Source organism: Tamandua tetradactyla, chromosome 23 (genome assembly GCF_023851605.1).
Source record: "Tamandua tetradactyla isolate mTamTet1 chromosome 23, mTamTet1.pri, whole genome shotgun sequence".
In the NCBI taxonomy this organism is placed as follows: Eukaryota; Metazoa; Chordata; class Mammalia; order Pilosa; family Myrmecophagidae; genus Tamandua; species Tamandua tetradactyla.
The window spans coordinates 19362626-19376882 of record NC_135349.1 but is presented as its reverse complement, the minus strand read 5'-3'; the positions used below and the strand labels follow the sequence as shown (position 1 = coordinate 19376882).

The window sequence follows — 14257 nt, the reverse complement described above, 5'->3', positions numbered from 1 at the left end:
GCTTTCAGGACTCCTGTGTGTACACCGAGTACCTAGGGCAACTCTGTTCTCAGCTTTCAGAGGAACTGCAAAACGACTTCCACAGCAGCTGTCCATTTTACCTTCCCACCAGCATTGTATAAGTGTTCCTTTCTCACCACATTCTCTCCAACGTTTTCAGTTTCCTGTTTGTTTAATAGTAGCCATTCTAATAGATGTGAACAGATCTCTCATTGTGGTCATAATTTTCATTTCCCAAATAGCAGTGAAGATGAGCATCTTTTTATGGGCTTTTTAGCCATTTGTATTTCCTCTTTGGAAAAATGTCTATTCATGTTTTTGGCCCATTTTTAATTTGGATTGTTTGTCTTCTTTTGTAGAGTTGCAGGGTTTCTTTCTATAATCTGGATTTCAACCCCTTATCAGATATATGCTATCCAAAATTTTGTCCCATTGAGTGGACTGCCTCTTTGCCCTTTTTGACAAAATTCTTTGATGTGCAGAGGTGCTCAACTTTGAAGAAGTCCCATTTCTTTGTTTCCCTTTGTTCTTTGTGATTTGAGAGTAAGGTCTAAGAAATTACCACCTGTCACTGCATCTTGATGATGTTTCCCTACATTTTCTTCTAGAGTTTTATGTTACTGCCTCTTATTTTTAGGTCTTTGATCCATTTTGAGCTAATTTTTGTACAGGAAGTGAAAGAGGTGTCCTAATTTATTCTTTTGGTTATGGAAAGCCTGTTCTCCCAATTGTTTTTTTTTTTATTTTACTGGTGATAAAGTTTGAGAAACCACATCTCTCTAATTTCTTACACTCCTTTGAGGCATAGATCAGTATCACCACATACTTCTGTCTCTCTGTGCTTCTCTCACTGACTCATGTGCTTCACTCCCAAATTCTCCACCTGGAAACTGAAACCTTGTTCCTATATCCTGACTTTTAGATCTGCCAATCCCTGAGTGTCTGAGCCAGACAGAGGCTTAAGTATCTGAATGATGGCCTCTTGCTGGACCCTTCCATCTTTTTCATATTCTTATTTTTGAATACCCCAGCCACATCTCATACTATCTAGGTCTTGGGGCTTAAATGTCATGATTCCATTGACAGTCAGCAAAATGTCTCCCACTATTCCTCAACCCTTGTACCTGGTGTTAAAGCTACAGCCACTCTCTGAAATATTTTAAATGTAAGCATGAAAATACATCATGGGTATGAGGATGGAATCCATTTAGACCAATCTGAAATATTAACACTTACTGATCTACAACTTTATTAATCTCACCCTATTTTGTATACTGACATCCACCTTCAGAATGCTTGGCAGTAAGTTTAGGACACATATTTTTGGGATTGTATTACTTATATTAATATCATATGCTAAGGGTGACAGGAGTGACGGGTATTGACGAACATAGAAAAGGTTGCAAGCAAACCAATCTCCAGCCAAGGTAATCATTGAATCCTTGACTAGGGACAATGTCAAAGAACAAGATCTAAGATTTTTTCTTAAAAATCTTTATGATCTCCATGCAGGTTTCTCTCCAAGCACTACCAATATGTTCTGGCTTTCATCTTTGCTGTTGAGAATATCAACAACAACCCCCATCTTTTACCCAACATGTCCCTGGGATTTGATCTTTATAATGCTTTGCCCAGTGAAGCAAAGACATTGGAGAATTGCCTGATATGGCTGTCTGGCATTGGGAAGGCCATCCCTAATTATTCATGTGAAAGAAAAGGCAAGTCAGCAGCAGTTATTACAGGAATCACTTGGTCACTTCCTGCTCAAATGGGGACACTCCTGGAACTCTATAAATTTCCACAGGTGAGGATGGGTGTGGCATGAAAAGGAATGAGTACTTGACTTCCCTAGAGTCATTCTCAGGGCTGAGGAATGAAAGAGAAAAATATGTTTATTTAAATGAGGGAGTACAACTAATATATAGAAGTGTGTCTGTGTGTGTCTGTGTGTGTGTCTGTGTGTGTGTGTGTGTGTGTGTGTGTAACTTTTATTTCTCATGGACAAAAGAATAGGGAGAAACCTTAGGAAGGAAGAACAAATATATGCAGAACCTCATGGGAGATAGTTTATAGGAGTTTGTGGAAACTGTGCATCTCAACAAAAGTACCAGAATGAAATAAATTTTCCCAGAGAATGTTCAGAGATAAATGTTGCAGTGATACTGATATGAGCAAATATTCTCTTCTACACTTTATTAAATAAAAATTAAGGGTGGTCAAATTTCCTATTTGGAACTCACTGCTATATTCTTTCTCAGATTACTGCCACTGAACTCAATATGATGAACTCTTTCATCTTTTAGCTTACATATGGCCCGTTTGAGCCTCTTCTACATGAAAATAACCACTTTCCATCAGTGTATCACATGGCTCCCACAGATGCTTCTCTGCCCATTGGCATGGTGTTGTTATTGCTGCATTTCCACTGGACATGGGTCGGGCTGGTTGCATCGGAAGATATGAAAGGTACTCGAATTGTGTCAGAATTGAGAGGAGAGATGGATAGAAATGGTGTCTGTGTGGCATTTATGGAAATGATCGCTGTCACTAACAGATATGATTATCCAATGCACTTGAATTACATCCTCAGAATCCAAGATTCATCAGCAAGTGTTGTGATCATTTATGGTGACACAGATTCATTTCTAGGTCTGATCTTTGATAGATGGAATCGTGTTGTGACATGGAAAGTCTGGATCACCACATCACAATGGAATTTTCCCAGCAGTGAGAAAATGACCATGTTTGACACATTCCATGGGACACTATCATTTTCTCACCACCATAGAGAGATTCCTGGCTTCAAACACTTTCTCCAAACAGCAAATCCTTCCAAATACCCAGAAGACTTTTATCTTGGTAAATTATGGTTTATACATTTTGGCTGTAAAGTTTCTGAATCTGACTGTGACAAGCTGGAGGACTGTATACCAAATGCCTCCTTGGAGTCTCTGCCTTTGCATGAGTTTGACACAACCATGTCTGAATGGAGTTACTATGTCTATAATGCTGTGTATGCTCTGGCCCAATCACTGCATGAAATACTTCTTTTATCAGTGGACAGCCAATCTATAGGAATAGGAAATAATCTCAAGTTTCAACCATGGCAGGTAATATTTTACAACACTTTGGTTTCATGAACACAATACATATGCTTAGTCTCTTCACATGCATAGTCATAACTTAATTTGGAAGCCCACCAAGTCCCTAAGTTGAATTTTATACTTTGCATTATTTGTTAGAGACCAAGAAGTTCCTGTGATTTTTCACTATCTGAAAAGGGTCTTGAATCTCACCTGGTTTGAGTCAAACTGGTTATCTCTAGAAATGCTCACCAGGAAGATGGCACAGGGCATGCCAGAAATGGAATAGAGTCAGCAATGAATCTAAAACAATGCACTGCATAACAAATATCCCTCAACAACTTTCCAACCTGAATTATATCTGGATATAATGTGTGCTGTCGTTATGTGGAAACAGGGCTTGGACCAGGTCTTACAGTCTTCTCATTGTTAGTTGTTATGGTCATTTATTTATAAAATGTAACATTTAACTCTGCAATAGTTTAGGCAACAGACATTGTTACATCTATTTTGGAGATGAAACTAAAACTCTAATTCTTTCAAATATTTACAAGCAAGATTTGTCTGAATCTTTATGTCAAAAAATACTTTGATCTCCTGTCCTTAAGACAAACTTCAAGGATATATACTGATATGATATTAAGTTCAACATGTGCTTCATGTGCATAACTTTACTAATACTCCTTAGAATTTGGAAGAAGTTTTAATGAAGGATTAAAGAGATTAAGAGAGGTTTGCGGCATCATATATCTAACAAGTTTCAATGATATGATCTAATTCAGGTGTCCCCAAACCCAAGCTCTCTTTATTCACATAACTATGCATCTTTTGTAGCTCCACTCCATTCTGAAGAATGTCCATTTTAACAACAGTGCTGGTGAGCAGATATTTTTGCATGACAAAAGAATCTCTGAGTCCACGTATGATATTCTCAACTATGTGAGTTTTCCTCATGGAATTGGATTACAGGTGAAAGTAGGACAGTTTGTTCCACAAGCTCCACGTGGTCACGGTTTCTCCATAAATGAAGAGGTGATAGAGTGGGCCATCAGTTTCAGAGAGGTAGGTGGGAGACAGTTTTAAGGCTGAATTTACACTGCCCCACGTAAATAATTTTAAGAGTTCTGCCATAAGATTCCCCACCTCCTTAATGCCCCAGAGGATCACTTACATGTGTCTAGTTTACCTAGTAACTTGATTAATTTTGCTTACTAATTTTACAATAAATAAATGAAGAAAACTAGTCATCAAGCAAGAGAAAAACAAATTGGCTGTATTTAATATTATAAAGTATGTGAGTTCTTCAAAACAGCCAATTAAATGCAATTTTTAATGAATTTTGTTGATAGTCAACAGGATAACATTGTAGTTTGTATATGATTAATATTTGTCCTTTGATTTTCTATAGACACCCCATTCTGTTTGCAGCAATAGTTGCAACCCTGGATTCTGGAAAACTGCTCTAGAAGGAAAAGCTGTCTGTTGCTTTGTCTGCACCCCCTGCTCAGGAAATGAAATTTCTAATGAAACAGGTACAGGTCTACAGAGAACTTCTCCACATCTTTCTCTCAGTTACTTATTCAATTATACAAGACTTTCATATTGACATCAAAATTTACCCTTTCAAATGACATTCTGCTTCCATCTGGCTTATTCCTCTTCATGTTTTAGACACACCTCAGGTATTTTTTCAATGAAATATTTTTTGATATCTGTTTGCCTCCATCTTTGAATATTATTTTTTCATCTTCCCTAACTCATGTCTAAGGCACTTATTATCACTTACATTTCCTAAGTACTTTCAACCATTTCTGACCATAGTAAGTATTTAGAGACTGTCCCTTATAATTAACATATGAATGAATATGAAGTGATTTAATGAATAAGAAAATGTGGTACTACAACCTGTTTTAGATACTCAGCAAAATGCAGAATGTAATTACACTACCTTCAATAATTATTTCTTACCCTCTTCCTAATTACAGAAAATTGGGAACAGTAAATTTATAAGTGAATTCATCCTAAGGCTTTCCAATAATCACCACAGTAAAAATTCCGCTGCAGAGAACCTGAGGGGCAAAACATGATTCTTTTTCAATTTGTTTATAGAATTCAGGAAATTCTTCCAGAGACTAATGTATTTGAATTATATCCTGAAGGGTGAGCATGTCACATTAATGAGGGGGAAATTTTCTTTGAAGCGTTCATATAAATGACATTTCAATTTCTTTTGTAATATTAAAAGAATTCAAAGGGAATTTCCATATAGCTTGATCACCAGTGATCATGTAGGTGTTAGGAACCATTGTTGTAAAAGGACAGAAAACAATAATGAAGCAATAACCATCTGTAGCAGACTGAATAGTGGTGCACTAAAAACATCACATTCAACATCTGGAACACAAAAATATTAACTTATAAGGAAAAAATGACTCTGTAGATGTGACTCAGATAAGGACCTTGCAATGGAGAGAAATTCCTGGGTTCTCCAGGTGAGCTATAAATCCACAATTTCTATAAGAGAGGCAGAGGGAAATGTGATATATGCAGAAGAGCAAGAGTCAGTGTGAACCAGCCACAAGTGAGGAACTGCTGGCAGCCATTAGAAGGCAGAATAAAGAAAGAATGGGTTCTCCCTACCACCTCCAAAGGGAGCACAATCCTGTCCAGACCTTGATATTAGTGATACTGGTTGTGAACTTCTGGCCTCTAGAACTGTGAGAACATAATTTTTTATTGTTTTAAGCCACCAACTTTGTGGTAATTTTTTATAGCAGCCATGGACCAACTTTTTATCATGGACCACAGATATCATATTAAATGAGAAAACATGAAAAGGATACACCAAATAACATTTGGTAGCAAAACAAAAAGCTTCAGTACTCCTATTGTTATTATTTAATGTTGTACCAAATTTCTGAACTGTTCAAAAATTCAAGAACTATGAAATTTAAACAGCCATGAATATTTATCAAGAACATTCATAAAATGACAAAAACCGTAGTGAAACCCCTAAGAAACTAGTATGTTTTTGTGCACTTGATACCTAATTTCAACTAGAAGAACACTTAAGTCTGAAAAAAGAAAGTAAAATAATGTAAGAGTAATTGGATGGTGTTAGGAGTCGAATTGTGACTCCCCAAGACATGGTCGAGTCTTAAATCCTGATCAGGTGAATTTGACATTATTTGGAAAGATACTCTGAGGATAGTATTAGTTATGACATAGCCAGACTGGATTAGGGTAAGTCTTTATTCCAATATGACTGAGGTTCTTATAGGAAGAGGGAATTAGTGCAACAAAGTGAGAAGAGAGCCATATGATGAGAGGCCCTACAGGGGCCAGAGGAAGCAGGGCCCTTCCAACACCTTGGCTTTGAACTTCTGGTCTCCGGTACTGTGAGACAAGAAAGTTCTGTTTTAAGCTACCCAGTTTGAAGTATTTTCTTACTGCAGTCTAGGAATGAAGATGGATGAAATACTGTTTCTGATACCTCCTGATACATAGATTATTATGAAGACATTTCATTAAAGGTGGTTGTAATATTGTTCTAAAGCCTAGTAAAAGATAATGTTGATTCTACCATTATCATTTAACATTGGTTTGAAAGATGTGCTCAATACAGTAAGAGTTGAGAACATAAATGATGAGTAGAGAAAATAAGACAGATTAATATTATTGACAGGTAATATGACTGTGCATCAAGAAATCAAAATATGAAGTTATTTGATTTACTAATATAATTTAGGGATGTGGTGAGGAACCAAATACTTTCAGAAGAATTAGCAGATAGTATATGTTTTTAATAATCATTTATATAAAGGTAGAAAATGATTACATTTAGTGCCACAACAATAATTAATATTTCTAATATTTAATTCATAAGAAGTCTGCATGTCTGATTGGAAAAGAAATATTGAATATTATAGAGACGTTTGTAGTTGGCTCGAGAATTGCTTGGAAGTGACCTAACTAGAAATGTATCAAATATTGCTAAGTTATCTGTAAGAGAAATGCTTTTGTATGGTCATTAGAATAAACATTTAGTCTATAACTGGATTCTAAATTTACCTGAAAGATTAATCAGAAAATATATCCAAAGCATTTGACAAGCATGAAAAACAGGGGCTTGAAATTACAAATATTAAAGTGTGCTTTAAAAACACTGACAAATTAAGAAGTGAGATATTAACACAAAAGACACTCACAGAGTCATGAAATTTTACAGAGATCCTCAATTGTAATGCCAGGTTATAAATCAACAGGTAAGACAAGGAATAATAATAATAAATGCTTAGATAACACTTGATATGTGTCAGGCATTATTTCCATTGCTTTGCATATGTTAACACTTTCAACCCTCACAATTCCAGGAGGGACACACTATTATCATTCACATCCTCTAGATAAGGAAATTGAGATAACTTCTTCAGTATTACACTGATACTAAAAGAGTGAACTTCATCTACCATGCATACTAGGTATTCATTGCTATGAGGAAAACTTGATAGTTAATTGGGACAAAATTCATTTATATCCTCTCCTCTTTTAAGCAAGTGTTAGAAAGAAAACATAAGCTGGGTTTCTTGTTTTCATCTTTTTTATGCTAGGAATTTACAAAATGGATTATGCTTTCCTTTTAAAGAAAAATTTTGGAAAATACTAAATTACCATTAACTTTGAAAACACAAACACATTCAAAGGCAATTTACCCTAAAATGGAGAGTAATGCACCCAGGATAACTTTAAGCTGAACTTTTCCCAGCCTAAGTGAATATTTTAATCTATCATGACTGACTTTATTTATATTGAGCACTGCATTTACAAATATGAATACATTTGAAAATTCAAGTTTCCATATCAGAGCTAAGTACCAGGAAAATTTCTGTTCTAATAACAGAAATATTTTATTTCATGTGCATTTTTTCCTTTTGTATTTCATATGCATTTTCCCCATTTTAAAACATCAACAAACCAGGAAAGAAAGAAGAAAGTAGATATTAATCAAATATCTTGAGTGTTAATTCCCTAAGTATAAGTCAATGGTAAAAACACCAATGAAATTTACAAACAGACTCGACTACATAAAAACCAAATACTTTGCTCATCTAAAGGCACACAAGTGTGTTATTATGTTTCATAGATGGTGCTCAGAACACTAGCCAGCAAGCTTAAAGTATGAAAAGTTGAACTGGGGTGAGAGTGGAACTGAGACTGCAAAGGGTCTTTTTTAACCTGTTATGAGCTTGGACATTAGCTTAATAACAAAGTGCTGCTAATTTTTGATAACGAGATGCTCTTAGTCAAAAAATAAATATTAGTGCCAGCAAAATCTGAAAATCTGTACTTTGAGGAGGTGAAAATTGACTTCCTTATTCTGTTGCTTTTTGAAAATGCAGGTAGTAGTTCATTCTTGTATGGAAAAATAAAAGAAAACATTAAATGCCCTTCTCTATGACTCACAGTAGGTATGGAAAGGTCATGCTACCTATAACTGCCATTTGTTGAGAGATGAAAGATGCCTCAAGATGATGATATGTACTTTCTCTCCTTCACCCCACATTGCATCCTACAAGGGGAAGATTTCATCAACTCCATTTTATGATTGACTGAAATAAATCAGATCACATGCCTAAAAGGAAATATGCATCCTTTGAGGCTCCTTTTCACTAACTCCTTCATATCTTTTTTTTGAACTAAACAAGGCTGTAACTTCACATCCTTAATAATGTAAATAGGTAAATAAAGAGAAAATCACAACAAGGTATGAAAAGCTCATAGAGGTGTGAGAAGAGGGCTCTGAAAGCAGGGATATGATAACCATCAGGATCAGGCTAATTCCCAGGTGAGATTCCAGAAGCAGAATTTGTAATCACAGGTGTGAATTCATCTTGAGTAGAGGGAATGACAAGAATCTTGGAGAGGGAGAAGAGAAGTCTGCACATACGCATGCCAGTCTAGGGGTGTAAAGTAAATAGAGAATTGCATGTAGGTTTGCATCTAACTTATGAGTGTGAAAAGATGAACTAGAGTGAGGGTGGAACTGAGAAGGCAAAGGGTCTTTTTTAGCCTGCTCTGAGTTTAGACATTAGCCTAATAATGAAGGACAGCCATTGTGGTACTATAGGCAAAAGAATAAAATAAGACTTCATTTTAAGAAATATTAATGGTGTCTGACTAGTACTGATTGGTTGAGAGATAAAGATGCAAGTTACCATTCCAGGAGTGAGTGATTCACATGAGAAAAAAGGTAGAGCAAGTGAAAATAAAGAGAAGATGAATTTAATTATTTATCAGGCACCATAAAGATAATATTCTAAAGTCTTCAAGTGAAATGGTCTAGCCTTGATCACTTCTATATCATAGAACATAAAGTTGTCTGTCTCACTGCAGTTTCACAATAAATGCTTGGGGCATTAACATAATAAATCCAAGTTATGACACTAGAGGTAATTATAATACAAAAAGACTGATATGGTGTTCAATAACGTGAAAAAAAATGGAATAAAAGAAAAATGCAATCAAGAGAAACATTGTTTACATAAAAAAGAATAAACATAGTGGTTTTAATTAAAAAACATTTCCTGTTTAACAGTGCATATTTGTTAGCAAATAGGTGACATCAACATCTCAAATTTCTCAATAGATATGGATCACTGTTTCAAGTGTCCAGACACTCACTATCCAAATACTGAGCGAGATCATTGCATCCAGAAGGTTGTGACATTCCTGGCTTATGGAGACCCTCTGGGGACAGCTCTGGCCTGCACAGCTCTGTGCTTCTCTCTCTTCACTGCTGCAGTTCTCGGGATCTTTCTGCAACACCGAGATACTCCCATAGTCAAGGCCAACAACCGGACTCTGAGCTACATCCTGCTCATCTCCCTCCTCCTGTGCTTCCTCTGCTCCTTGCTCTTCATTGGCCGTCCCAACATGGCCACCTGCATCCTCAGACAATTGGCATTTGGAGTTGTATTCACAGTGGCTATTTCCACAGTTTTGGCTAAAACTCTCACTGTGATTCTGGCCTTCAATGCTACAACCCCAGGAAGAAGGATGAGGCAGTGGTTGGCCTCAGGGGCCCCTAAATCTGTCATTCCCACCTGTTCCCTGATCCAGATGACTCTCTGTGGACTCTGGCTGGGAACTTCTCCCCCTTTTGTTGACAGAGACACTCACTCTGAGCCTGGCAGCATAATCATTGAGTGTAATAAGGGCTCTGTCACTGCCTTCTACTGTGTCCTAGGGTTCCTGGGTGCTCTGGCCCTGGCAAGTTTCACCTTGGCTTTCCTGGCCAGGAACCTGCCTGATGCCTTCAATGAAGCCAAGCTCCTGACCTTCAGCATGCTGGTGTTCTGTAGTGTCTGGGTCACCTTCCTTCCTGTCTACCACAGCTCCAAAGGGAAGGTCATGGTGGCTGTGGAGGTCTTTTCCATCTTGGCCTCCAGTGCTGGGCTCCTGGGCTGCATCTTTGCTCCCAAGTGCTACATTATACTGCTAAGGCCCGAGAGGAACACCCTGATGGGGATAAGGGATAAAACGCGTTCTGCAGGGCGATGAGCAAACATTAATGTCTTGGATAGGTGGGATTCCAAATCGATTTAAATTATTCCTTTAGTAAGGTATGAGATAACAAGATGGGAATTATATGAATTTTACAGTTTTCAAGTGTCATTTGGCTCGCCTTTCTTTTTCATAGGGTAAAGTTAACAACTCACAGTCATGTAACCAAGAAGTTTGGATTTAACAAATTATTATAACTAATGAATCATTTATAAATATTCATATTTGACTTTCTGGTATGGTAGTATATAGTCAAAAGTCAATTTTATCTTGTGCCTTTGTGATTTTAAAATCTGGTACTCTTTTTATCCTTCTTTTTTTCACTTTAGAAACTTGTAAGGGCAAACCCCTAACGCTGATGGAGGAAATTGAATCAGCTCAAAACCAACCATTAACTGATTCTAGCACAGTTTCACTCTTTTACATCTGTAAATTGTTTCTCCATATACCTGCTTTCCAAATGATAATTCTCTCTCCCTTCCCTTCTGCCTATACTTGCTATGGAAATTGTAATGACCTTACCTCCCCTTGTTAGAATACTTAAATGCCTCAATGTACAAAGACTTAGGAGACAGAACTGTAGGCTGTTAGGTCATCAGATCTCCTGCTAACTCACGAATCCATGGTATAGTCCCTATATTTTCATTGTTTCTTCATTTATATCTCTCAAATTTAAGCATCTCCCAATTATACTAGCCAACTCCTACAAGAGTATTCATGAGTTATTGCTTCATTTTCTTGTCAGTTTGCAGTATTTCATTTGTTACACATAAACTTTATGTATATATATGTATGAATTTGATTCTGTATTCACTGATGTAACCTATCTTAACGTCAGGTAGGTTTAGATAGCTGGTAACACAAGTCTTCTCCCATTGCTTTTCTTTTCGAATTTGCCTTGTGTAACTTTTCTCTTTTACTTGAAAATCATCCAGAAATGTCATTAAAAATAGTGTTGGGATATTGATTTTTATAGTTGTCCTGAGTATTAAATATATTTGGGGGAGAATTTACCTATATGTACTTCATTACAACTTTTCATTCAGAAACTTGGTGCATCTCGCTATTTAAATATGCTTCATACTAATTGCATCAGCCACCTTTCCCCAAGTGATGTTCATTTTACAAGTCCATCAGTCAGTGTCCCCACTTCAGCACTCAGGCCCCCTCTTATAAATGCTGATGTTGTCACAGAGGTAGAGGAAAAATGGCAGCACCACACCATGACTTGCAAACCTTCTGTCTAAAGGAGGATGTACCTCTTGAGCTCACATTTCATTGGCCAATGTTAGCTTTCTTGTTGTAATTGTGGACCCAGAAAAGACATGTTCTCTTGATCCTGATCCAATATTATTAGGTGGGAACTTTAGATTAGGTTGTTTCTGTGGAGAGGTGACACACCCAATTGTGAGTGTGATCTCTTGACTAGATTACTCCCATGGAGACATGGCTCTTGTTTAGTTTACTGGAGTCCTTTAAAAGGAGATACTTGGAGTGCTAAAGGAGAAAGCTTAGCCAAGGACGTTGAAAAATGCAGATACCCATTTCCAGTGAGAGAGACAACAGAAGCTAGACAGGAACCAGAGCCCAGCAGACATTGCCAGGTGCCTTTCCATGAGATACTAAGCTAAGAGGTGAACTCCACAGTTTTGTCCTGGAGCAGCTAAGTCAGAAACCACAGACACATAGAGGGGAAGCCACTGGAATCAGAAGCTGGAAACAAGGGAACTAGGAACAAGGACCAGCAGATGCCAGCATGTGCCTTCCCAGCTCACAGAGGTGTTCCAGACAGAATCAACCTTTTCTGAGTGAAGGAAATCTCTTGTCAGTGCCTTAATTTGGACATTTTTATGGTGTGAGAACTGAAAACTTGCAACTGAATAAATCCCCTTTTAAAATGCATCCATTTCTGGTATACTGCATTCTGGCAGCATTAGCAAACTAAAACAGCAAGTCAAAAGACCAAATTTACTGTCATTCTCATGGGTGAATAAAAGTATCCCACACAGAGGAAAGAAACAGCTGATGCCAGTAATAAAAATTACTGCAGAATGCCCCATGGTCACAAATGTTTACTTCCCTCCCTTTCACATGAATCCATACCCTAAAGGAAAAAGAAAGAAATGGGAAGGAAAGGAAAGAAATGGGAAGTGCCCATCAATAATATCATCAGGTCTCATGATAATCTCTACATCATGCCTAGGTGTAGCCCTTTTAATCTAGAGATAGGTGAATTAAAAAGAAACTACCTCTTCATAGGAATTGCTCATATTCAAAAAGATTTGACTTGTGAAAAGGCAACTTCATATGATTCAAATAATACAAATTGCTATATCAGTTAGATTTTTCATCTTTTTGCATGTGTATGAAAAAAATTTCCAACTTTCAAGGGTTTGCAACAGCAGGATTTATTTATTTACTTCTTATATTATAAATCTTGAAGCATTATATTTATCTCTTTATTCTGCAGCCTAGGTTAAAAAGCAGCTCTGATCTAGGACACTGCTACCATTGGAAGGAGAATACAAAGAATGTTTGAGACTCTAAATATGGTTTCTGCAACTTCTGCTTGGATCTGCTCACATTTTATTGGACACAGAAAGTCACATAGTCAAGTATGAGTTCAATAGGATAGGAAAGGGAAATCCTCTTCTAAGGAAAGTCAAATATACTTGGAACTAAAATGCAAGCTAGTGCTCCCATCCAGTCATTTTGTTCAACTAATTCTTGGGAGTATCATATGCATTTTTATATTTTGAAGTCATATTTTTTGTTAATTTTTATTTATTATTTTTGATGTACAAAGAAGGGTTTGGTTTTTGTATATTGATTCCTACAGAACCAGCAAACTGGTCTGAAATACTTGGATATATTTCATAGTGAACACATACAAAGTTTTTATTTTTCACTAATTGCACATATTTATTGTCATATTTATTTCTAGGATTCATTACATTATCTAGCATCTTGTATCAGAGTTATGATGGTTTAGGCTACTTGATAGAGTTCTTGCTTTAGTTACAATGTTGCAAAGATTTTACCACTACTAATTATAACATATATTTTGTGAAATATATTTCTGTTCAAATTAATAATACTTTGGACATGTCTAGACTCTCAAGAATAGGATCAGAATTACTGTTGAATCTTGTGCTATGTTTTTTGTTATCTAGTGCAACATTTCTGTTGAGTGGAAATCACTGGGTCATATGCTAATCATATGCTCTACTTAAGGAATAAATACAGTAAGTAATTCACAAGCTCTTTCATCCTATCTCAATTTTCAACCCATTTCTAAGCTTTGAATATTTCACACAAGTAATATTTGCAGTGCATCAGCCCTGTCCTTCAGAGATGGTGGTCCTGTCAGTCATTCCGGGGAAGTGAAGAGAATGAGAATAGCATGCCCCGGGATGAAGAGCTATGTGGATGTGGTGTTTTAAGCTTCTAGTGAAGGTGGACATATGGTCCAGGATAAGAAAGACAGTCAGACCCCGGAGTACATAGAGGCTTGCAGCTGCTCACACCAGATTGCTGATCTCAAAGACAGGCAGGAAATACTCTAAGTTCCATAGACCTAAGGCATTCCCAGATTTGTCCATTCACTGTGG

At 36.8% G+C, this 14257-nt stretch overlaps 1 protein-coding gene across 1 annotated transcript; it reads left to right on the top strand.

Moving 5' to 3' along the window:
- Positions 1-1353: 1353 nt before the first annotated feature.
- Positions 1354-10643, top strand: LOC143666688 (vomeronasal type-2 receptor 116-like). The gene is made up of 6 exons (XM_077140293.1): positions 1354-1427; positions 1513-1804; positions 2304-3110; positions 3918-4145; positions 4492-4615; positions 9730-10643. The coding sequence occupies exons 1-6, from the start codon at positions 1354-1356 to the stop codon at positions 10641-10643; spliced, it is 2439 nt and encodes an 812-aa protein (XP_076996408.1).
- The last annotated feature ends 3614 nt before the right edge of the window (positions 10644-14257 follow it).